The sequence below is a fragment of the Agelaius phoeniceus genome, chromosome 18, assembly GCF_051311805.1.
Source record: "Agelaius phoeniceus isolate bAgePho1 chromosome 18, bAgePho1.hap1, whole genome shotgun sequence".
NCBI classification, from domain to species: Eukaryota; Metazoa; Chordata; class Aves; order Passeriformes; family Icteridae; genus Agelaius; species Agelaius phoeniceus.
In genome coordinates, this window is record NC_135282.1 from 12,095,724 (window position 1) to 12,120,417 (window position 24,694).

At 54.8% G+C, this 24,694-nt stretch overlaps 4 protein-coding genes across 8 annotated transcripts; 2 read left to right on the plus strand and 2 right to left on the minus strand.

Annotated features, from left to right (window-relative positions):
* The first annotated feature begins 10,081 nt into the window (after positions 1-10,081).
* CHCHD10 (coiled-coil-helix-coiled-coil-helix domain containing 10) lies at positions 10,082-11,536 on the plus strand. The gene is made up of 4 exons (XM_054645817.2): positions 10,082-10,241; positions 10,350-10,533; positions 10,733-10,877; positions 11,278-11,536. The coding sequence occupies exons 1-4, from the start codon at positions 10,177-10,179 to the stop codon at positions 11,295-11,297; spliced, it is 414 nt and encodes a 137-aa protein (XP_054501792.1). The 5' UTR covers positions 10,082-10,176; the 3' UTR covers positions 11,298-11,536.
* A 1-nt stretch (position 11,537) lies between these two features.
* Positions 11,538-15,543, minus strand: C18H22orf15 (chromosome 18 C22orf15 homolog). Of its 5 annotated transcripts, none has more exons than XM_077187799.1 (5): positions 15,294-15,539; positions 14,192-14,278; positions 13,861-13,938; positions 13,469-13,543; positions 11,538-13,054 (listed from the first exon to the last, which is right to left on the minus strand). In XM_077187799.1, exons 1-5 carry the CDS (start codon positions 15,376-15,378, stop codon positions 12,900-12,902), a joined length of 480 nt encoding a protein of 159 aa, XP_077043914.1. In that variant the 5' UTR covers positions 15,379-15,539; the 3' UTR covers positions 11,538-12,899. The 5 variants fall into 5 exon arrangements, 3 of the variants coding, with proteins under 3 accessions (XP_077043914.1, XP_077043913.1, XP_077043915.1); XM_077187798.1 differs by having other exon boundaries at positions 13,813-13,938; positions 15,294-15,531; XM_077187800.1 differs by having other exon boundaries at positions 12,912-13,344; positions 13,813-13,938; positions 15,294-15,543.
* Positions 15,544-17,359: 1,816 nt separating this feature from the next.
* On the plus strand, positions 17,360-18,430 carry VPREB3 (V-set pre-B cell surrogate light chain 3). Its single transcript, XM_077187945.1, has one exon. The coding sequence runs from the start codon at positions 17,360-17,362 to the stop codon at positions 17,789-17,791; it is 432 nt and encodes a 143-aa protein (XP_077044060.1). The 3' UTR covers positions 17,792-18,430.
* Positions 18,431-19,203: 773 nt separating this feature from the next.
* Positions 19,204-24,681, minus strand: SPRING1 (SREBF pathway regulator in golgi 1). Its single transcript, XM_054645832.2, has 5 exons — positions 24,450-24,681; positions 23,633-23,789; positions 22,263-22,414; positions 21,636-21,749; positions 19,204-20,688 (listed from the first exon to the last, which is right to left on the minus strand). The coding sequence occupies exons 1-5, from the start codon at positions 24,558-24,560 to the stop codon at positions 20,605-20,607; spliced, it is 618 nt and encodes a 205-aa protein (XP_054501807.1). The 5' UTR covers positions 24,561-24,681; the 3' UTR covers positions 19,204-20,604.
* Positions 24,682-24,694: the final 13 nt, after the last annotated feature.

Genomic DNA, 24,694 nt, shown 5'->3' on the forward strand with positions numbered 1-24,694 from the left:
GACATCTCCCTCTCTGCTTGCTTTCCTGCAGCTCCTGCCAGGCTGGAGCCAAGCTTGGGCTTCTCTGGATGGCTGCAGGAGCTCAGTGGAAGTTCTCATGGCTGAGAGGCCCCAATGGTCACTGATGTTGCTGATCAACATCCCCACATGGAGCTCTTCTTGCTCAGCACCTGTTCAGGGCCTTCCAGCCCCAGCAAGTGGCAGAGCTGTCAGGAGTTTTCCAAGTCCTTCTGACCACAAGCATTAGCTCTTCTCCCACTCCACTAAAGGCTTCCCAACAAGGAGGGCCTTGTGAACACCTGGGCAGGCAAAGCAGCATCGTAATGTGAGTCTCAGCAGGAGCCAGCAGCTGGGGATAACCTCACTCTACACCCAGCAGGTGTTAGGGGGAAAGGGGCTGTGCCAGGGGAAGAGAACAGCAGGTTTGATTCTTTGTGAGCAGCAAAGAGGTGGAATAACTCCCTCAGCCCGTGGGCCACTTGGGTGTGATACTGCTGTAAGGCACTTGGGACTGAGGGGAGGTGGGGGAAGAGCTTCTGATGAGAGCCAAGGGGAAAAGGGAGGGAACTGAGAGAGAAACTGAATTTAAATGGATTAAGCCTGTCTGTCCAAAGTCCTTTGTTTCCTGCCACCTCCCTGGTGTGACTTTCACAGCTGTGTTCTGTGTGCCTGGGGACCTGGCTTGAGGCCCCCTGCAAAGCCAGAGCTTTACACCCCCTGGGCATTGCCCTGAGCAGCTGGAAGAGGCTCCAGGAGCCAAACCCCTTTGATTTCTCTGATGTCTTTCCTGCTCTCTCCGTAGGACATAACCTCATGAATTGATGTCTCCAGCATCACTGCTCAGTGGTGACAAATGAGGACACGTCCTCATCAGGCAAGTCTCTGTCCTCCCCTCTGGTTTTTGGGATTCCCCTTTTCTCTGGCCCTGGCACCTTGTTTTTCTCCTGGGCAGCCAAAGTGGGTGTTTGTACAGGTGGTGGTGGGTGCAAACAAGGCTGGGGGTCATGTGCAGTGAACTGCCCATGTAAACATGATTGATCAGGAGTACTTTTTGAATTACTCAGTTCTCCTCCTCTGCTGGCAGCCCCAGACATGGGCATGGGGAGTGGGCAAGAAGAGGTTGTGGAGTGGGAACTTGGCCTTTGGGCCTGGACATAAGTGGAAAGGTAAAGTAATAGGTAAAATAAAATATAGGTTGGTCAGCAAAGTGCTTTGCTTCAAATCTCTACTGGGTTTTTTAAAAATCTTTCAAATGGAAATGCTGGAATTGTGCAGGCTGCCCTGGGTCCAAACAGTGAACCTTGAAAACACCAAAGTTTTCCAGACTTCAACTTAACTAGGTCAGTCTCACTATGAAGAAAGTCTTGCTTGATTCCATACTTCTTATTTTACATCTGTTTTCTTTTGCCCTCCCCTTTCTGTGACCTTAGTTGTGGGTTGAACCCAGCAGTGCAGAGTCAGAAGAGTTTGGGGTCAGCTTGATGCAGTGCTCTTATGAAACCAAGGGCCACGTGTGGGGCAGGGCCATGACTTCACTGCTGCCCCCCTGACCTTGGATCAAGGGGCATGGTGGCAGGAGCGTGCTGCCCCTCACCTTGCAGAGGTGCACTGCACTCCTCAGGGCTCCAGGCCAGGAAGGGTCCCTGGGGAGCCCTGAGACAGCCTCAGCCTGTCCCCTGTGCAGCTCAGTGCAGCTCACAGTGCAGGGCAGCTCACAGTACAGCTCATAGTGCAGTGCAGCTCACACTGCAGCTCACAGTGCAGCTCACAGTGCAGCTTGCATGGTGCCCGAGCAGCTGCGGGGTCCCTCCAGCTCTTCCTCTCCCTTCTGCAGCAGCCCTGGGCTCAGCCCTGGACTCATCCCCTGGACCCAGCCCCAGACTCAGCCCCAGGCTCAGCTCTGGATGAAGCCCTGGGCTCAACCCTGGGCTCAGCTCTGGTCTCAGCTCCAGCCTCAGTCCTAGGCCCAGCCCCAGACCCAGCCCCAGACTCAGCCCTGGGCTCAGCTCTGGATGCGGCCCTGGGCTCAGCTCTGGTCTCAGCTCCAGCCTCAGTCCGAGGCCCAGCCCCAGACTCAGCCCCAGGCTCAGCTCTGGTCTCAGCCCAGCCCCAGCCCGGCCCCAGCCCCAGCCCAGCGCTGGTTTTGGCCCCAGGAGCAGCTCGGTCGGTGCCGCGGCGCGGGCAGGGCCGGGCCGGGCTCGGGAGCCGCTCAGCGCCCGCAGTGTTTGTGTCTGCTCATCCCTGCCCCGTGCCAGGAGCCGAGCGCACACAAACACAGCCGGGCTCGCCTGGGAAGCGCTGCCTGCGAGATAAGCGGGGCGAGGAAAACACATCCATCTTCGTGTCTCTTGGCCTGAGATGCAGTTTCATCTGCTGGCATTTTCCTGGCGTGGGCTCAGGGCACACCGCAATTCACCTGGGGAGCCAGACGCCGGGGAGCCAGCTCCCATTCCTGGCGGGAGGAATCGCTGCTGCTCCGGCTGCTGCAGGGGCCGTGCTGGCGAGGGGCTGGCACTGGGGCGGTGCTCGGGGACGGGGCTGGCCCCGGGCTGAGCCCTTGTGGCTGCAGGTCACCAACAGCGAGCTCAGTGTGGCTGTGGGTCACCAACAGAGAGCTCAGTGTGGCTGCGGGTCACCAACAGCGAGCTCAGTGTGGCTCTGGGTCACCAACAGAGAGCTCAGCGAGCCATGGGCCACAGTGCCTGCCCAGAGCCCCCCGTGCCCACCCGGGCACCCGGCAGAGCCCGGGCACCCGGCAGAGCCCGGCCAGGAGCTGGCAGCCAGCGGCTGGACACAGCACGGGTGATGGGACACAGAGCAGGGGACACAGCACGGGTGGCTGGGACACAGCACCGGGCACAGCAGGGGTGGATGGGCACAGAGCACCGGGCACAGCACGGGTGATGGGCACAGAGCACCGGACACAGCACGGGTGATGGGCACAGAGCACCGGGCACAGCACGGGTGATGGGCACAGAGCACCGGGCAGGGCTCGGCTGCAGCCGCGGCTGCTCGGGCTCTATCAGGAGCCGGCCAGTGCCGTCTTGCAGCGCTCCCGACCTGCCGGCTCCCCGCGAATGGAACGGGCCCGGTGAAACGCCCCCCAGCCTTGGCTCCCTCTGATCCCCTCCGAAGCTGATCTGAGACTGGAATGTCTCCTGGGACGTGATTCCCTCTAGCCCGAGGGGAACTGCGTTAATAAAACCCAGCGTGAGCTGTGGAGGCGATGGGGGAGGAGGCAGGCAGGGCTGGGGGGATGAGGCTTTTATGAACAAGTCGCAGGGCTGCTGGAATTGTCCCGTCCTGTCCTCTCTCCCTCTCCCTGTCCCTGGAGTCGAGCTGTGGAATTCAGGGTTGGGTCGAGGCTTTTCTTCACGTACGTTTCTGCTCAGAGCAGCCAAGCCCCTCAGCTCCCTCTCCCCCCTCCTCGGCTGCTGAACTCCCTTCCCTGGAGCAGTCCCGCTCCCCCAGCTCCTCTCTCGCAGTGCTGGGACCCTGCTGCCCCTCCACATTGCTCGGGCATCGTCCCCCGGGGCAGGCTCACCGTGGCAGGGAGAGCTGTCTGTCCCCAGGCTGGCTTGGCAAGGCAGGGCAGCAGCACAAGCAGAGAGGGCTCCCCACAGCTCGGCAGGATGGAGGCTGCACTCAGGGGATCCTTGGTGTTGGGTGAGCAGAACCAGCCAGACACAGAGCTCTGACTGAATAAAGCCATGGGAAGGCAGTGGGGATGTGAGCCAGAGGGGAAAAAAGACAGGAGAGCAAGAAAATTCAGCCCAGAGGAGATATCCATGAAGAGAGACCACAGAAACGTGGATTTTGTTGGTGTGAGTGCACTCCTGGCTCTCTCTGGGATGCAAAGTGCCTCTCCAGCAGTAACTGCACAGCAGTGATGCCATGTCCTGCATTCCACACTGCCTGGATGCCCTGTGTGACACACACTGCGCTGCCACTGGCAAATGTCACTGGGATAAATGGGTAGGACAGAGGCAGAGATCAGTTCCCAAAGTATTTCCCCACTTTCTCTCGGGCTGCAGTTGCTGAGCTCTGAGACTGAATTGTCACAAACTCCCTGTGGCAGGCTCAGGTCCAGGGGAGCACCCAGAGACCCCTCTGAAGAACCATCTGGAAAGGGCACCTTGCCCAAGGCTGGGAATGAACCCAGCACAGCACCCACAGTGCCCAGCCTTTCCAGAGAGCTGAGGGGATTGCTCAGATCACTGATTTTTCAAAAGGTCAGGCTGCTGCTACAGGGGATGTTTGCAGTGTTCCTGTGGAGGAGCCCATGGATGGCTCTGGCAGAGATGCCATCTGAAAGGAAAGCATTTCAGCAGAAATCATGAGAAATCAGAGTGCACAACCAGGCTGCCCTGTGCATTTACAGGGTTATTGACTGTCCATGTGAAAAGGAGAAGGAAGGAAGGAAGGAAGGAAGGAAGGAAGGAAGGAAGGAAGGAAGGAAGGAAGGAAGGAAGGAAGGAAGGAAGGAAGGAAGGAAGGAAGGAAGGAAGGAAGGAAGGAAGGAAGGAAGGAAGGAAGGAAGGAAGGAAGGAAGGGATGGGATCTGATATTTAGTTTTGAGACATTTCTGTTGGAAGCTGATGGTTGGGGAGCCTCAGTAGGGCAGGGAGAGCAATGTGGTGACCAAAACTCATGAAACATTTTGGAGAGCTGGGCCAAAAGACCCCAAATCACAGGTGTCTGTGAGTGTTGTGCAGAGGCTGCAGCACCCACAAGATCTCTCGGGGTGCCCCATGAGCTGTGCCTTTGCCTGGGCAGGGGCAGAGGTGGGGAGGCTCTCACTGCAAGTTCCAGTCCAGAGCTGTTCCTGGGTTGGTGCTAAGAGCCTCCTGAAGGTCATGGGCACCCCTGCCTCACACACAGACCCATCCTCGAGCTTGTGTTGTTTCACTACAGGGAAACCCCATCAGTGCCCTCCAGAGCTGTGGGGAACCACGGGGGCAGCTCCTGGACATGTTTGCTGTCTGTCTGTCTGTCTGTCTGTCTGTTTGTCTGCAGAGAGAACCAGGGGAACCAGGCTGGCCAGGGAGCAGCAGTGCAGGAGCAGGAGGGAATGGCCTCTGGGCAGACATTTGGGTTTGGAGGAAATGCTCAGCCCTGGGCCTGGACACTGAAGGTGAGGCAGGGCAGGGGGAGCAGGGACAGGTGAGAGACCCTGCAGGGCTCACTCAGCACTGACATCTCCTGCCAGGGCTGTGAGCTCTCTGCTGCTTTGGGCTCCCTGACAGATCCCAGCCAGAGGAGAGGCAGCAAAGGTTTCAGCCCCACTGCTCAGATCCCCCAGACATGCACCAAAAACCCTGGGCTGGCTTCTCACCTCAGGACCCAGGCTTGCTGTCCTGTCCTGTGTACAGCAGGTGAATTCACAGGAATTGTCCTCGTGGCCTGAGGAGACACCTGATGTGTTCTGGAATTTCTTGACTTCTCTGACTGAAGAATTTGGGAACACAAAGCCCCTCTTTCAGTTACAATGAATGCCATCAACCTTAGCTGGGATGAGAACATGACTCCAGGAGCACAAGCCCCACTTCTGGATGAGAGAGTGCAAAGGAAATGGAACTTCCAAGATGCAGTTGCCACAAGGAGATTTGGAAAATTGTTTTTCTGCTGCCTCTCCTTTCCCCAGCAGGAGCTGAGAGCATCCACATTTGGTACCTTCCTCCACCAGAGTGGGTTCAAGTGGCCCAGGTAAAGGCAGGGATGTGCCTGCACCTCCCAGGAGCCACGGGCAGGGTTGAGAGAAGCCTCCTCTGATGGGGAAAACCTCAGTGTAGCTCAGCTGTGCCTGGGGCTCAAAGAGGAAACACTCCTGACCTGAATGGCTTCGGGTCCAGAAGAGCCTGCAGACCAAAAGCGGGCTAGCATGAACGAGTTAAAATCCTTTCCTGTGCCTGGTGAAATTTATTGAAAACTACATCGTTCATCTGTTGAAACTTCACAGCTGTTGAGATTGCCCTGGGGGCAAACCACATCCAAGAAATGGCATGTAGAGATCCCGGAGCACGGGACTTGAAAGCTGAAACGGGCTCTGGGCGCTGCCTCCCTCCCCTCGCAGCCCCATCTGCAGCTCCTGCAGTCACACAGCGCGGGCTGCTCCTCCCATCGCTCCTCGCCCTCCTGCAGCACCGGCACTTTGTGTCGGGCATTGCATTTGGGCTAAAGAGCAGCGGAGCAAGGATGCAGACGGGAGGATGGGCCGTGGGAGTGGCACCGGGGGTGACACAGGGCTGTGCGCCACCAGGGAACATCACCTGCCTGTGACACTGCTCTTTGTTATCCCTGGGGGAGCGGTGGTGAGGCAGGCCCGCAGGAAATGTGCCATTTGCTCATGAAAAGTCTGTGAATTCTGTTTAGTGGTAGCAACTTGCTTGGGTTTTTTTGGTTTTTATTTGTTTGGGGGGTTTTTTGTTTGTTTGTTTGTTTTTAAAATTCTTATTTGTTGGCTGCAACTCTACTTGCTAAAAACTGTATAGGATAAAAAGGTAGTTCTTACATATTTCCACCTGAGCGCTCTGCTGTGTGAACTTGGGGACTGAAATCAGCCACTTGGCACAAGCAAATTAGGACAAGCCAGAGCTCAAAGAATAAAATAAAAGGAGGACACGAGAACCCACTGGCTGCATACACTCAGTCACAAATGATTCATGGAGTAATTTTGAGTAGCAAGCAACACGTTGGTAAGAACTGGAGGGTTCTCTTCTGCCTTTTTGGGGGATTGTCCACAAACAAAAACATTGGCGAATCCATCAGACGCTTTCTGCCGCTTTGAATAGTTTGCCCAGCTCCCCGAGCAATCACGCCGTGCAATTTGCTGCTAACCCAAACAACTGCAGCTCAGGTAGAGCCGGGGCAGTGCCCAGATCTGCCCCTGCACGCTTTGCTGGGGCTCTCCAAGCTCTCCTGCAGCTCCAGAGGCTCCCGGGCCGGCAGCAGCAGGGACCGGCCGGGCTGTGCCCAGCAGGACCGGGGCACCGGGGCTGTCCCCGTGCCCTGAGCAGGCCCTGGGCACAGCCAGCCCGCGCCGTGCCCGCCGCAGGGGCAGACGGGCGGAGACGCCGCATTCCTTACCTGTGAAACAAGCCCGGAGAGCCAAAGGCTCGGGGAATTCCTGGATCCCTTTGTACCACATTTCAGCTGTGACAGAGCGAGGGTTTAAGTGAGGCAGACTCCGGAGGGGGAGGCTGTAATTTCTTTTTAGAGCAGTGGAGAGAAAGCAGTTGAAAAAACACAGACTTGACTGTCACCCTGGTTTTTTAAGATTTTCTAAGCCTTCTGATGTTGACATTCTTTAGCGAACTTTCTCACACACTTTATATAAATAACTCATTGGTTTGCATTCCTTTATGGAGGAGGAGAAATTTGATAGACTGTTGGTTTGTCCAGTGTCATTGGAGAGGTGGCACTGTCACCCTCCAATCCACTGTCACTCTTGGAAATCTATAAATGTTGGAGTCAGAAAATGAACTTCCTTTTTTCTTCACCTTGAGAGCAGCAGTGTGAACTTGTGTTCTTTCACGTCCTTGCCTTACCTGCTCCTGCTGCTAACAGGAGGGTGAACTGGGAGCCAGGGCACCAAGGTACTCAGAAATTCCTGATTTTTGAGTAAATCCTTCCAGATGTATTCCAGAATTAGTTACTGTCTTTCAGATTTATATGTCCCTAAATCCAGAGGCAACCTTCAAGTGTAGGCAAGCCCCAACAGCTGAACTGTGTAAGGAGAGATCTGGGGCAGAGGAAAAGAGAGAGACAAAATGAAGCCACTTCATTGAATCAAAGGTCAAATTTAGAGTGAAAAATAGCAGAATTAGGAAGTTTGGCCGATCAAACAGTGAAAATTGTTGCGAGGGTATTTGGATGTAAATGAGGCCCTTGAGAACTGGGGGCAAAAACACGGGAAAATGCGAAAAATTGTGAAAAAACAGGAAAAATGGGGAAAATGAGAAAAAACGGTGAAAAATGGGGAATAAATGGGGAAAATATGGGGGGAAATGGGGAAATGATCAGCGACTCGTCCTCCTTGAGAACTGCAAAAATGGGGCAAAAATGTGAAAAATAGTGGAAAATGGGGGGGAAATGGCAAAAAAATGGGAAAAAACAGGGAGAAAATGGGGGAAAAATGGGGGGAAACGTCCTGGAACAGGCACTGGGCCATGGAGCAGGGCCGGCCCCCAATGATCCACGACTTGTCCTCCTCGGGAACTGGGGCAAAATACATGGAAAATGGGAAAAATGGTGAAAAAACGGGAAAAAAATGATGGGAAAAAAGGGGGAAATATGGGGGGAAAATGGGGGGAAAGATGGGGAAATGATCGGTGACTTGTTCTCCTCGGGAACTGGGGCAAAAACCAGAGAAAATGGGAAAAATGTGAAAAAACTGTGAAAAAACTGTGACAGGCTGGGTGTGAAACGCTGCTGTTCCAGCTGAAAGCAGCACTGCACAGCTCCCGGGGCAGGAGAGCCCCCGGCAGTGCGGGGGGAAGGATTTGGGGGTGTTCCCCTCACAGCGGGGTTTGTTTGGGAACGATCCTTTCCTTCCCTCAGGAGCTGCAGCTCCCCCTGCCCGCCCGGCTCCCGCGCCGAGGGGCGGCTTGCTTTACAAACGCTTTTCTCTTCCCCTCGTGCTGGAAATTTGACTCTACAAAAACACTTCCACGGCAGCTAATTGCCAACCCTGCATTGACTGAGCTCTCTAATTCCTGCCAGTCAATGAACCAGCCCAAAGAGCTGCTTTTCACAACTTGCTGAATGCATGAATGCAGCCCTAGAGACACGACACAGCTGGGATTTTTTTTTTTTCCTGGACATCCTCTGGATCCTTCTCAATTTTGGAAATTTCTTTCTCTCCATTGGGCAAAGGAACACCCCAAGATAGAGGTGGCAACAAGGCCCATTCCAGGGAGACACTGAGGGGCCCTGGAGACAAGTGGGGGTGCCAGGGAAGAGATAATTGTCAGGAAATTGGTTTGGAGGTAAAGCTGGCGTCGTCCAGCCTGTCTCTTCATGATTTGAGGGCTCATCATCATCTTTTCAAGGATTCCTCCTGCCCAACAATGTCCACGCCTTGCACAGCGCTCCTTGATCTCCTGGTTTGTATCCAGAGGGCTGCTGCAAAAATTGTTCTGCTGGTCAATGGTTTAGACCACATCATTCCTCCCTTCCCTCCTCCCTGGCAGCTCCTTTCCCTGCCCCAATTGCGGGGCGCTCACATTCCCTCACTCCCGCCTCTCCTGCACGGCGGCCGCGCTCATTGCCCAGCACAAGCCCCTTCACGCTCTCGGGGCCTGCCCCACACCTGGCAGGAGCAGCTCCGAGCCTCCGCAAAGCCCTGCCCCGGGAGCTCCGCCGTATCCCGCTCTCAGCGCCGTCCCGGGGCCGCTGTCCCCGCGCTCCCGGGCCGAGCATGGAGCGGGGCGGGGGAATCGTTCTGTTCCCGCAGGTGGCACGAGAGGGAACGGCCTCAGGTTGTGACGGAATGTTCACCTTGGACATCAGGGACAGATTTCTGCACTGAAGGGCTGCCCAGCCCCGCACGGGGGCACCGACTGGGGGTGCTCAGAAACCGCGCGGGGCGGTACTGGGGACACCGGGCACCGGCGGCCTTGGCTGAGCTGCCCGAGCGCCCGGACTCGGTTTCGGTGTCTCGGTGTTTCGGTGATCGATCCCGTGACTGATGCTGTGATCGGTCCCATGATTGATCCTGTATCGATTCCGTGACCGGTTCCATTATTGACCCCGTGACCAGTTCCATGATCAATCCTGTGATCAATCCTGTTATCGGTTCTGTGATTGATACCGTGACCGATTCCATGATCGATCCCATGATTGATCCTGTGACCAGGTCCATTATTGAGTCCATGATGGATCCCGTGCCCCCGTTCCATGATCCATCCCGTGACCGGGTCCATGATCAATCCCGTGATCGATCCCGTCACAGGTTCCCTCTCCCGGCCCCGCACGGTTCTCGCGCGCCCTCTGCCGGGAGCGAACGGGCGGTGCGCAGGCTCCCCGCAGCGCTTACTGCGCATGCGCCCTGCGAGACCCGCGCCTTCCCCCAGCGGGGCGTGGCCTGGCCCCGGCCGCCGTTTGCGCGTGCGCGGTGCGTCACGTGTCGGCGCGGGCCGGCTAAAGGCGGGCGCGGGGCGGGGCGCGCTCACAGCCATGGCGCGCGGCAGCAGGAGCGTGTCCCGGCCCGCCAAGGCCCCCGCGCACCCCGCGCCCGCCAGGTACCGCGGCCCGGCCCGGCCCGGCTCGGCTCGGCTCGGCTCGGCTCAGGCGGGCACACCCCGGCATGCCGCCCTGCGCCGCTCCTCATGACTCCCTTCTCTCCGCAGCCCGGCCCCAGCGGCCCCGATGCCCGCGGCGCAGCCGGCGCAGCCCGGGCTGATGGCGCAGATGGCGAGCACGGCGGCCGGCGTGGCTGTGGGTTCCGCTGTGGGACACGTCGTGGGCAGCGCCATCACCGGCGTCTTCAGCGGCGGCTCCTCCGAGCCCGCCAAGGCGGCGGCGCCCGCGCAGGTGCGAGCGGAGCTGGGCTGCGCCCTTGGGCCGCCCTTGGATGGGAGGCGGCGGGAGAGGGGAGCGGGCCGGGCGGGAGGGAGGGAAGGACGGACGGACAGACGGACGGATGGGCAGCCCCCCCCCGCTGGAGGGGACGGGAGCGCGCTGGAACCGGCGCCGCTGCCCCCGGCCGGCCTGACCGGGCCCGTGGCCGCAGGAGCCCCCGGCCGTGCTGCAGCAGTCGCCGTACGGACCGTGCCACTATGAGATGAAGCAGTTCCTGGAATGCGCCACCAACCAGCGAGACCTGACCCTGTGCGAGGGCTTCAACGAGGCTCTGAAGCAGTGCAAGTACAGCAACGGTGAGCGGGCCTGGGTCTGCGGAGGGAGCTGCTGCCAGCACAGCGCCTCTGAGGGTTGGAGGGTTGCAGAAGCGATTTTTTGGGGATGTAGAGCCCTTTAGGGCTTTAGTAGGATGTAGTTGTGTCTTTAGTCAGGAACGCAGCTGGAAAGGGAAGGAGAAACGATTTTGGCCTTGTCTCTGTGTGAAGGCTGGGAGGCTGTAGGTACCTTCTTAGAGGATCCACTCTTGCTGCCATGGGCAGCCTGCCTCTCTCCCTGGCTGACTCTTTAATTCCTGCTGCATTTGGTACAAGCTGTTGTCAGTAGTTAGGTCATGATCTGGTTAAACTGGGTGAGAGAGCTTTAACTCCAGCTGGTGGAACGTGTTCCTAATGCTGACCTTCTGCTTCCTCCCTGTAGGTGTTTCTTCTCTCCTGTGAAGAATTCGCCCCCTCGTAGGGAAGAGGATCGTGGTGTAGAGCCCTGCTCTCCCCAGGGAGTGGCAGGACAGACAGGGAGTGAGCTGGAGAGAGCAGACTGACCAGCCAGGAGTATTCTAGTGGCAATTCACTTCTGAACTAGTAGGGAAGGAAGGGAATGATTGGACCCAAGGGTCTTCAGTGTTCAGATAGCACTGTATTTATTACAGAGAAATAAAAGAATTTATTTGGACCTATCACCTGTGTGTGTTCTTTATTTAATTCTCATACTAAAATCAAGCTACCAAAGCATTAACATTGTCAGCCAAAGGACAAGGCACAAGTGTGTATTCCTGGAAACAGGGGGTGCAGCCTAGAAAGGACTGGGCCTGCATGACTGGGCAGAAGGGGATCCAGACACTGGCTGCCCTCCAGGCCAAGGAGAGGCTGCAGTGAGGTAAGCCAACAAGTGTTCCACGGGATTTTCAGTGACAAATTACTCTTCTATAGATATCCTCTTCCTGAGTACCTGTCCTTCCCTCAGAGCTGAGAGTGTGACCCGTCTGGCTGTGGCACTTGGGTACAGTTGGCTGATCTGACTCTGAGGCTTTAGCAGGTTATGCAATGTTCTCAAGGTCACTGGCAGCAGGTGAAGGTTGGAGCTGCTTTGCTCTTCAGTCACCTTGGCAGCACAGCCTCGTGATTGCTGCCCTGACTGGCCTCCAGCAGGGACACCCTGTTCCTCACGTTGGTCTAAGAGGGAATTCTGAGGTTTCAGCTGGCGTTTTAGTGGCACAGCAGTGAAGCCAGGACACTTTCAGGTCCTTAACTGATGCATTTTTCATGCCAGAATGAGTCTTTTAACCTTTTGATCTGACTGTTGAATAAAGGATGAGTTCTCACCCCCTTGCTGGGATCTGTGAGGAAATCCAAGTCTAGGTGGTAAATGCTGTTAGCAGATCCTGGGGGCTGGTGTTGAAAATCCTGCCCCTTCTAAATGTCACAGTCCTAAGTTCTTGGCAGAGAGATCCTGAGCTGTGCCTGGCCTTAGCAGGGCTGTCTTGTGTTCTCCTTAGAGACAGCCAAGAAAAAAGTAGATGGCAGAGATTAAAAGCCCAAGTGCTCCATGTGCTGAGCTGTCCTGTGAGAGCAGGGAGCAACCACTCCAAAGCTGTTTAACTCCCTTTAAGAAATAAGTGTATTAGGCTGTTGGTGTATTGCTCTGGGTGGAGAAGCAGCACCTGCAGCAGATGTGTTCTGCCCTTGACCCATCTTGGCAAAGAGCTGCTCCTGCAGTTGTGGCTGTCTCTGGAGCAGCTTTTCCTGGAGACTGCAGAGCAGTTCCTGCAGGGCCACTCCAGGGTGCTGCAGTGGGAAGCAGCCCCAGCAGTGATGGGAGTGCAGCTGGGTGGGGAGGAGGTGCAGGTTCTTGTCCCTGGGGATGCAGGCCATGCCAGGGGAGCAGGAGGGTGGTGCCTGTGCCTGGCTGTGATGCTGGGTTTGTCAGGGTGCAGCTGTGGGATGTGTGAAGCTCTGGGGGGAGAGGGGCTCAGTACAGGGGACTCTGCTGTGCTGGAACAAGAACCTGGAGGAGGCTGTGCTGACCAGTGATGGGTCTGTTCCTCATTTAGGGGTGCTCTTGTGTTCCAGGCTCCTCTTGCTCTGTAAGGTGGTTCTGTTCCTGGCTCGGGAGCTGGTGTGAGGCTGAGCTCTCTGCAAGGAGCCCTTCTTCCTCTGCTCTGTCCTCTGAGTCTTTGCTGAGAGCTGCTGCAGCCGATCTGTGGGGTGACCAAGCCCTTCCAGAGTTGTTTTCCTGCTGTGTTGGTCAATTGCCCATTACGTGTTGAGCAAGGCACTGCCAACCTGTGAGACTACAGCCTGGAGAGACACTTGAGGGTTTCCCAATTTCTCCTGATGTCCTCCCCTCCCTGGTTATCCCAAGGAGATGAGCCTCTTTGCCAGGGGACAAGCTGGGCAGGGTGTCACTCCTCAGTGGGAGGGGTCCTGCACAGCAGCCCTGCTTGTCCCCTCCCTTGGTGCCTGAATGCCCTCACTGCCCACAGGAGCCCTGAAGGAGCACAGGGGGATCAGAGGAGGGTCCCACAGGTGCTGTATGAGGGCTGAGGTGGAACAGGAGTGATGCCTGCACCCCTGACTCCTCTGTGGAGGTGAGGTGGGTGCCTGGTTCTTACCTGGGAGCTCAGGGTAGTGTTTCCCCAGGTCCTCAAGCAAGGATTCGTAGCAGATGGCTTCAGAGTTTTCTTCTCCTGGCAGCAGAATGGGAGAAATGGATTAGTCTCTCTCCTGGCTGTAAACTGAAGGCTTGTAACTGGGGCAGGTGGTTCTGCCCAGGAAAAGTTCCTTTTCCCCTGGAGCAGCCCTTGGACAAGCAAAGGCTCAGCTCTAGCTCTTCATCTGAGCTGGCTTCTGCCTCCTCAGAGCTTCTGGGCTGTGTCCCAGTGGCTGCAGAGCAGAGCCCTCCCCAGAGCTGCCCCCAGAGCAGCCCCTGCCCAGGGCTGGCTGCACAGGGACTCACGGACAGCTCTGATGAGGATGTAGCGCTGCCTTCCCTGCAGGTATTTACTGGCATATTCAGATGCAGGATCTTCCACTTTGCTCAGGTTCATCAGGGTGCCCTTTTCATCCATAAGATCAATGCAGTCTGGAGAGAGAGACATGGTGAAGGAAGCCCAGGCTGCCCCTCTGGGGCCAATGTGAGCCTGAGGGGTTTAGAGACATTTTCCTTGGCAAGTTACACTTAGAATCTGCTGAGATCTGGGGAGTGGGAGGTTTGCTGTCCCTTTCCCTGTGTTTTGGGATGTTCTGTGACTCCCATGTGACCCATTTGTTACCCTGTGCTGCTCTCTATGGGTGAGTGGCAGTCCCTTGGTGACCACAGCCCAGAGCACTCCTACCTTCAGGCCTGCACTGACACTTCCACTTCAGGTGGCCTGTGAGGGTCTGGACACAGCAGAGCAGGTTCACCATCTCTTGGCAGTTGGCTGCAAACAGGGAATGAGTTCTGAGACAGGAGCATGGTCACCCCAAACCCAGGGACCACATGGGCACAGCAGGAGGCTCAGAGGTGCCCACTGTGGCCAGCAAAGGCAGCACCCCCAGGTGGCACCAGCAGGGATTTGAGCAGCTGCGTTAAAGCCATGGGTGCTGAGAGTGCCCCAGGGCAAGGGGAGAAAATGAGCACTTTCATTTGGGGAGAATGGTTCTGACTGATGAAGTGTCTCTGTCCTTCAATTTGTTTCAGCAAGCATGAGTAGGAAAAAGCAGAGTCTGTGCCAGTGCCCTCCTATGAGCTGGTCCCAGTCACAAGGGGAAGGAGCTGCAGATTGTGGCTGAGTCACCCAGGATATTTTGGCCATGAACTCTGACCGAGTTTGTCACAATTGAGAAATCCCCCAGGGCTGACACACGTCAGCACTCAGAGCTGGGCATCCAATTCAAATAGCAGAGGGAGCAAAGGCTCAGGACTGTGTGTGTCTGATGGCTCCAGCCACGAGTGTCTGGGGTGAGGCCAAGGCTTTCAGCCAGCTGGGTAAGGTCAGGAGAGAGGCTGCTCATTCCTTCCCACAAATGCCTGCTCTCTGACACTGAGGGCCAGGATTTCAGCCAGGGAACCCTTCCCACACAGCCCAGAACGCAGGAGCTCCCCTGGCAGCTGCCACTTGTGCCCCACGGCTCTTCTGGTTGTGTCTAGATAAGCAGGGCCCCCTCTGGTGCTTTCCCAGAGCTGCCAGGCTGGGAACTCCTCCTCACCTCCAGCCTCCCTCCCTGTGCTTAGCTCAGCTCTGCTGGAGTCCCTCCATGATTTGGAGTGTAGGGGTAATCGATAAATAAAAGCAGTGAGGTGCAGGATGCTGCCGTGCCTGGCAGAGCTCTCCTGCCCGTTCCCTCAGCCCGGGGCATTGCTGTGCACCGGCTGCTGTGTCCCTCCCTGCCCCTCGTGGGGGTGACCAGGGTGGCCCAGGTGCCCGGCTACCCCCACCTACCTCCGAATCTCACCGTGGCGAACATGGTGGTGCTGCCGTGCCCCTCCCTGCAGGCAGCGCTGGGAGCTGCGGCAGAGCCCAGGACAGACAGACTCCATCCCCACTGACGCTGTTGTGGTTTCGGTAGCCAGATTGCCCAGCAACAGGGAATGAATGGCCCCTGCAGATTCCCGAGCCTCCTGCGGGGGGAGAGAGGAGGCAGAGCAAGGGCTGAGCTAAACACCAGCCTGTGGGAAGGCTGCCTGCTCCATGTGCTCCCAGACGCTCTGAATTTCAGACTTTCTGTAGTCTCGTGATGTTTCCTGTTGCCCCCATTTGTCCTGCAGCTCGTCTGGGCTGTGGTGGTGCCACATCTGTTCACTCTGCTCCTGGCTGAGCCCAGCACTGCTGCAAGGCCAGCCTGGCTTCCTCTGTGACATGGCTGATGCCACTGGAGGAACCCCCCTGAGGATCCTGCCCTGGAGCAGGAGGCACTGGGGTTCCATGGTGGACATGGTCATGTGCCAGCTGCAGCTTGTATTTGGTGCCCAAATGTTGCTGTGCAAGTGCTCCTGCAGTCAGGGCCCTGTAGCATCATCCCCTTTTCCTGTGGAAAATATCGATAAAATCATGTCCCTGGGCTGCTCAGCAGATGGGGAGGCTGGAATGGTGGGAACCAGTAACAACACTGATGTGCTGCATTATCCAGTGCCCACTGCTCTGAGGACAAATTCCCTTTCTCTGGAATGCCCCTCTTTGCATGAGGAGGGGATTTCTCTGTCTTGCCAGGTTTCATTTCATAGTCAGTCAGAGCTTGGGACAAGGTGTGTGTGTGACACTCCTCCCCTAGGTTAAGTGCAGGGAGATTTGTGTTCATCTTGGCACCACTTGGCAGAATGTGGGGAGTGCTGCTGGGCAGCAGCTGGAGCTGCACCTGCAGGGTGCTCCTACCTGCAAGAGCTCATCAAACACAAACTGCTGACATCTGCAGGGACAAACTTGCAAATGGCTTTGTTTGGGCCCTCTGTGGGTGCTGCAGAGGGAGTGGCTGTCCCCGGGTGGTGATGAGGTGGCACTGGCAGGGGCTGAGCCTGCCTGGGGAGGACAGGAGGTGCCCAGCAGCTCTGGCACATGAGAGGTGCCCGCTGCCCTCACTGCTGGGGACAGCCTGGGCTGGTGGCCATGTGACACAGTGGCCCCGTGGCAGGTGTCACAGGCGGGAGTGGCTTCACGCCCGCTGAGCTGGTGGCCGTTGCTGTGACAGTCTGCTGTCCTTCCGCAGCAGCTGTGCTGCAGCCACCTCTCCCTGGGGACACCTCTTGGGGACACCTCTCTGGGGACACCACGCCTCCTGCCCGATGGCCTCAGCGGCCGCCCACCCTCCAGGGCTGCCCACGCTGCTGCTTCTGAGGGGGCCCTGGCCAAGAGGCAGCACTCCCAGCACCCCCAGCACCTCCCTGCTGCAAGTTATGCTGAGACCCTGCCCAGTCATTCCTGTCACCGTGATGGAGCTGCAGGAAGGCAGCAGCAGCTTTGCTCCTGTTCTTTCTGTGATGGGACAGTTCCCTTCTCCCTGGTGGCCCCCAGCCTGCTGCCCCCCCAGGACATCCTTGGCACGGTGTGGCTCAGGCTCTTGGCCTCCTGCATGCCTGGCAGCAGAGGGCCTGAGTGTGAGACTGCAGGGAAACCTCTCTGCTCCTCCCATCAGCAAAGAGAGATGGTCAGCGATGCCACCCCAGTGCCCAGGCTGTGGGGTGAGCTGTGGGTGTGCTGGTGCAGCTGAAGGAAACGGGCTGGGCTGAGGGCTCTCACCCCCTCCCTGAAGCCCAGCTGCAGCAGAGCGAGCAGCCCTGGGGAGCAGAGTCCCTGAGCCCCCCGTGTCATTTACATACACCCGCCAGTGGCCACGGCACAGCACCCAGGCTTTGTGCAGCACCCCAGAGCTGCTCTGAAACAGCCTCCCTTCCTCTGCCTCCTGCCATGGCCCTGGGATTCACTGTCCTGCTCCTGCTGGGGACGCTGGGCACGGGTAAGGGTGTGAGGCAGCTCTGCCTGGGGGTTGGTTTGAGTAGGGCGTTGTGCTCCGGGGCTTGTGATGCGATGAGCAGGGTGGTGGTTGGGGAATGTGTTTGGGGACATTTCAGGGTGAGGGTGAGGGGGGACACGGCTCAGCCATCACTAACTGCATCCCTGGTGTGTGCAGCTGCCAGGGCTCAGCCTGTGCTGAGCCAGCCTCCCTCGGTGTCGGTGCAGCCCGGGCAGAGCGCTCGGCTCTCCTGCACGCTGAGCCCGCAGTACAACATCAGCCACTTCGGCATCTCCTGGTACCAGCAGCGCCCAGGGCACTCCCTCAGGTATCTGCTCTACTACAACTCCGAGAGAGACAAGCACAAGGCTGCCAAGACTCCCGACCGCTTCTCGGCCACCAAAGACCTGGCCAGCAACGCCTGCATCCTCACCATCGCAGCCGCCTGCCAGGACGACAATGGCACCTATTACTGTGCCCTGTCCCCCGCCCTCAGGTGGCTCTAGAGAGCGGCAGCCCTGGGAGGGATGGCTAAAATCCATCTTTGCATTGGGACATAAACTTTAAAGAATTTTGGGATTTTAGAGGAGCTGAGGTTTTAGTTAGAGATATAAGCTTTATTGGAGTTAATCAAAATCAATGGGTAGGCCTTGTGAAGTTAAGAGTTAGTAGTTAACTGATAATTGATTGCTTGTCAACATAATGTTTGGTTAGCTGGGTTTATAATGAAGAATATAGAAACTGATAAATAGCTTTTAGGAACATAAGACAATTGTAGGCCTCCTCTGTTCTGAAACCAGTTGAAGACGGGAATGGGAGTTCTACCAATGGGTTCATTTGTTATATTTGCATTGAAAATGTAGAAAGGTCAGAACAAGGAAGACTTCATTTACTTACTCATTTTGGGACCCGTCCCCATGAAAGGGACCACCGACCCATTTCAAGGAACAAACTGTGCATGCTTAATGGCTTTTGAAGTAATTACCATATGAAGCGGGGACTGGGATGTACCAAAGTTATGAATATGCATTTGTATTTTGGGTATTCAATACTTGTATAGGTAAAAGGACTCTGTAGTTACCTATAAATCGCGGTGTGTATTTGGGAGCTATCCCACCAATAAACATACACTTTCTAACTTTAAACTGTTAGAGAGTCTTTGTCCGTCACAGTTGGATATCGGTACTAGATCAATATCCATATTTTTAATAAATCAGCACGCTTGAGCAGGCCTGGCAGCGCTGCCGGTGCTGGGAGTGCAGCAACTCCTCTTTGTCGCCAAGTGTCCCTCACGGGGCACAGACAGCCGGGCACGGCTGCAGAGCACAGGATGAGGGCTCGGCCTCGGCCTGGCTGCCCTGGGCTCTTCCAGCACCCGGCACGAGGCCGCCTCCACCTGGCTGTGGCTTCCGCAGAGTTTAATTAAAGTTAATGAAGGTAATAAAGGCTAAGCCTCACGCCGCGGCTCGTGTCGTGCGTCCCTGGGCCGTGAGGGGCTGCGGGCCTGGCGGGGTCTCTGGGCCAGAGGGAGCCCTCACCCACCCCTGGAGCAGCCCCTGGTGCCACAGCACAGCTCCTGAGGGGACAGGGACACGCGTGCCCCCGCGGGGACTCTGTGGGGACGTTTTCTCACAGGATGATGGAAGATTTTCCCACAGAATTCCCACAGAATTGGGGGAAATGCCGGGATGGCCGCACTGCGCATGCTCAGCTCGGCGCGCGCCCGGAGGCGGGAGTTAGGACCCAAGGGCGGGTGTGAATGTCACGTGAGGGGCGGCCGGTGCTACCATTGGCTCAGGGGAAGCCAAAATCAGGCGCGTCACTTCCGGGTTCCCTCAGTGCGTGTCAGGGCCCCGCGGCGGTCGGGTCAGACCGGGCCGCTGCTCTGTTCGTGTGAAAAGCCAATGCTCACAAAGGAGACAGAGGAGTCCTGCAACTTTATTCGAATAAAGGGAGAGAATCCACTACGCCATACCCCTGTGGGGTCCCTGTCGAGATTTCGGAGGACGCAGCCTCCTTTTATCCTAAACTCCCGGCCGCAGGTTGCCGTCTCACTTTCCCCATTGCCTGAGGTACAGTGGCAGGAGCTGGGCACTGGATTGTGTAAAGCAAGCATGGGATAATGAATTCTCATCTTCGTGTACCTGAGTCCTGTTTAATATGTTTGTCAAAGGTGAAGATCGAATTTGGTGCAGGGGGTTCCAAGGGCTAAAAGGAAGCTGCTGTTTGCTGCCTGAGATGCAGATGTCAAACATTTCAGGATCTGCCTGAGAGCTGGACAGGCTGGCAGAGCCATCCTGCCTCCTTCACTGGGGCAGGCTGGAAAGGCACAGGCAGCTCTGGGAAAGGTGCTGGGGGAGATCAGCTCCACCCTTTGGCCTCCTGCACAACCAGGAGTGAATTTGAAATACAGAGGCCTGAACAAGTTCAAGCAAACAAATCTTCCCAGCTCCCTGTCAGCAAGTGGACAGCAGAGAGCTGCTCACAAAACTGGACTCCTCTTTGAGGAAACTGCTGCAGAGTAACAAGGAAAGTGTTTAGAGACAATAAACATCCCATCCTAGGCAGATCCCTGCTCTTCTCTTGTGCTATGGGACTGTGGCAGAACAACTCCATTGGAGTTCTGAATGTTAAACTCACTAAGAGGAACATAAGGACTATAGCGACAAATCCCAATACAATTCCTTTAGACTAAGGAGGAAAAAAAAACCCTACCAACTTTAGTCAGGATCTGAAATATCCCTTCTAGCTGACACAACAAAGCAGGGACTGAAAGGCATCCACAACTAGCTATGCAAAGCATCCGTACTTTCAGCCAGTGACCCATATAAAATGAATAAATAATTCATAATTACATATGTAGTGTACACCATGCATGCCAAGAAGGGCTCCAGAGAGAGAAGCACAGTGGGCATGCTTTGCCCTCTGAAAGGAAAAGTCCTCCAGTTACTTCTGTCACCCTGGAAAGTCTCTGAGACACAACTGAACCTCCATTTACAGCTGCAAAGCCACATTAGATATTTTCCCCATGATGTTCTATAGCCTAGATTGACTCCATGATTCCTGAAATTCAGAGGAATTATTCAAAGAATGCCCTGGCAGAGCAGCACAGTGCCAGCACTCCAAAGCAGGTGCACAATAAATTGTAGAAAGCAAGATTCAGTCCCAAAGTTCCTTACTTCCTCTCTTCACCTCTGGGTTCGCCCCCACGTCCAAGGCAAACTTTTTACACCGAGGCTTTGGTAAAGCAACAGCTGCTGTCTTGTCCTTTTGGATTCAAGGCTCCAGTTCCTTCCTCTGCTGCTCAGATGTGCAGCTCTCAGACAGGCAGGAGCTCTGGGGGGTACTCCCCATAGCAGTATTTGGCAATTGGGTCTCTGTAGGTGTTCTCATGCTGCACACTCTGCCAGGAAAGGAGGAGAAGCTTTAACAATATGCACAGAGTGAAACAAGGCATTCCTTCACTGAAGGAAAAATTGCACAGAGTTTATGCACAGGCAAAAAAAAAAATCCCAAATTCTTCTACACATCAGAGTGCCCTTGGATCAAAGAACTCTGCATTGCCACCACACAAGAGCCAGCTGATGTATTACAGCACTGCAATCTTGAACCAGAACCTCCTTTTCAACAGAGTACCCAAGTAGGTGGGAAAAGATTTCATTAAAAAAACCCAAAACTTAGATCTGTTTAGGCAGTATCATCAAATGTTCTAAGCAAACAGAGCACAATAAAGTTGCAACTTGAGATGTGTGCATTTTTCTGGACAAAAGGTAGAGGTCAGATTTTATGGGTAAAAAATCCCAGTAACTTTGGAGACATTTGGAACTCTGTCCTTTGTTTGCAGTCCATCCCTATTCCTACCTGAAAGACTGAAGCTGCAGGACATGGCCAACAGCACTTTCTAAAAGGGCCACTGCTTACTTAGACCAAAACTTCTAATAAAATCACATGGGTAACAGAAGTTCACCTCTGTCCTTAATAAGCAGAGAAATTACAGCACAGTTTTTGAGTTACCATGCAGGTGATTGTCAGCACAGGGCGAGTCTCCAGCTGTACCATAAAATAAAGAGCATTCTGAGGCTACTGGGAACAGCTCTCACTGTCTTCATCCTAATGAGATCTTCCCCAGTCACTGAACTCAGTCTCTTTTTGGTTAAGCCCCTCTTTTCTACAGAGAATGTGCAACTTGTCCTGCTCTAAATGGAAGTGCTCTGCCTTCAGTTCAGACTGGCTCCCAGCCATGGCTTCAGCTTTTATGAAAACACAAGCACAACACACCAGCCCTTCACAGCACTGAGCCCCACTTCCCAAGGGCACTTTTTGGGCCCTGGACATGAGCTGGTGCCTCACCTGTGATGAAGTCCTACACTTGGCCAGGCACAGCTCAAAGTGATCTTCCACTGCCATGAAGAGGTTCTGGAACGCGATGGCCGCCCGGTTCAAGAACCGCTCCAGGAGATGTTGCTGAAGTGGTCAGCAAAGAGAAGGCAAAAATCAGAAACACTCTGCTTCAGCAAGGAGCAATCAAAGCCCACCCCAGCCTGCAAAGCTCAGCTATCAGAGGAATGGTAAGCAACTCCACTTAGGATTTCTAGCAAGCACTGAGAGGCTAATGCCTCAGAACCCCAGCAGCAGGACAAAAATCTAAGAGAAGCTCACAGAAAAAGGGGAAATTACAATTAAAAAACTAATACTGGCTGCAGTAACTCTTCTGCAATCATTTCTCTTCAACAAATACAATTCCCCTGAAGCTGAAACACTTTTCAAGGCTCCCAGTATTTCCTGCCAAAGGTGGGAAGGATGAGTTTTGTTAAAGCTTTATTTATAGCTTGCCATACACTCCTTGGAGGCTTTCCTCATCATTCCATGAAAAGGATCTGTCCCTCTAAGGGAAAAGATCCTCACAAAGAAGCCCTTTAAACCACAGAGGGACCCCAGCAGCTGAGAACACCTGGAAAGCAGGAGGGAGTCCATCACCTTGCTGGGCTGCAGGCAGCAGGACACACAGAACTCGTAGATGCTGCAGCAGCCGTTGGGCAGGCAGCTCTCACAGCTGTACAGCTTGGTGCTGGGCACGTGCACATTGCAGCAGCCGTTCACCAGCAGGTCCTTCCTCTCACAGATGTAGCCTGCAAAACAGCAACAGGAGTGACAACTGGCAAGGCACACCCCTCTGTATGTTCTGTGGAAATCTGCAGTAAGGATCACATTCCTTAAGAGCAGGTTTGTTTGTTATTTAGTAGATTATGATCCCCCCTCAGTCCTGTGCAGCCACTCTTTGAAATGGAGAGAGGTGTTTCAAACAGCCTGGTGTTATCTGCACAGCTATCATATCCTACTCTAATGTATGCTCTATATACACCAAGAGTATTTAAATGCAGATTATTTCTGACTTTTTTTGGGCACAGTTCCTTGTTGTGAAAGGGGAAATGGGATTGGCATTGATTATATTGAAAAAAAACCACGACACACATATTTGAAACAGGTCTGTGTCTGGATAATTCTCTTACAGTTCAGTATGAAGAGACTTAGATTTAGCCATGCAGGACAGTGTAATATTCATTGCTGAATGGAATCCTTAACAGTATAGAAATATGGTGTATATTATAGAATATACACCAAATTAAATATATATAGAAACGGTACTACCACAGTGTTAGACAGTGAGAGAGCTGTAATTTTTAGAGATCTTCGGAACTGGCACTAAGCCTAAGTCAGGCAGTGCCAAATTTAACATTGATGCAAATCACAAAAGATATGGTGGGTTCTCTGTAGCCTTGAATTGTGGCCAAGAAAGATCCAGGTCTAAGCAACAAACACAGTGCAGGGCAGGAAAGTCTTTAACTTCTACTGCTTGAAACAAGTGGTTAATAACCTCGGGTTTACAAGGTCAGACAAGCTCATTAACTGTGACTGAGCACTAATTACACCACCAGCCCTGAGCTGCCTCCATACAAGGCCAAGGTTTCCTCAGTTGCTCTCCCTAACCCCCTGACAGCAGCAGCACTCTGCAGGGGACACAGAGAGCTCTGCAAGCAACCACAGCAAACTGAGCAAGACTCAGTGCCTGGGTTCTGTGCAAAGGTAACTGGAATTCTGTGACTTTTAGGTGGTGACAGTCACAGTCACACAGCCCTGGGCCTGAGCCTGGTATGCACACAACCAAAGCAGCAGCACCTGCAGCCACAGTGAAATTCAGGCAGCCAGAGGAGAACAGGCCAAGGGCTGAGTGAAAATGTCTTAATAAAGAGCAGCTGTTCCATCAAAGTGCCATCAGCAGTCAGACAGGCAGAGCAGCGTTCAGCACTGCCAAATGCAGAATAAATTCAACTAAATATCAACTATACCCAGTTCATCTGTAATGAGGAGCTTCCCCTGCACAGAGTTCCTGCACTGGTTGCTCAGCTGACTGCTGTTCCCCGAGCTGAACTTCACCTTCCACATGATGGGCTGCTCATGCTCCTGCACTTGGAGGAGAGTCCGATCTCTCACCATCCTCTCTTCCTGCAGGGAAAAACAGGAATGCAACCAAACATACCAGTTCCTCCTGCCACTTCAATCCACGTGCCTCTCCCAGCATTAAAGATGCCTAGTACTTGTAAACTCCCCAGCACAGGAAACTCCAGCATCAATGGTGCAAACAATTTACTACTTGTAGTATTTTACTTCGTACTTCAACAGGAAGACACACACTTCAATAAAGTCAGGGTACTCCAGTTCACCATCGATCAGCTAACACAGCTGAACTTGGTCATTACAAACACAAAAGTAGTTTGTATTATGTTAAATGTAATATAGTATAATATAAAAATATAATACAAATAATATAATATAAAAATATAATATAATATATCGCAGCTGAACGAATTTGTCTTTCAGGAGCCCTTTGCCAGTGGAATCCCCACTCCCAAGAGACGCAACAACAACACCCACCAAACCCAGTGGAGACTTTCTTTTCCCAGTTTTGGTTCAAACCGCTATTGCTGTCAAACACAGAATCAGGCATTCCTATTTTAAACTCTTGCATCCATTAAATATTCATAACGTCATTCTTACGGCAGCATTACCCAGGGGCGCGGTGACAGCACCTGAAGAACGAGAGTCCCCGTGCCATACGGGCTGTTCTAACCCAGCCCGCGGCTGCGGGGCCCGGCCGGCACTGACCTGCTTGAAGGTGCTGCTGATGAAGTACACGAGCGAGAGCCCGAAGACGACGCCGAGCACCCATCGCTTCCTGAGCAGCCGCCGCCAGAGCACGGCCCCGCAGGGCACCATGGCCGGGCTCGGGGCAGCGCGGGCCCGGGGCCGGCATCACCGGCGGGCGCAGCGAGCCCCGGGCGGCCCCAGCGCGGCCCCAGCGCGGCCCGAGCGCTTCCGCCGGCGGGCGGGGCGGGCGAGCGGAAACCGCG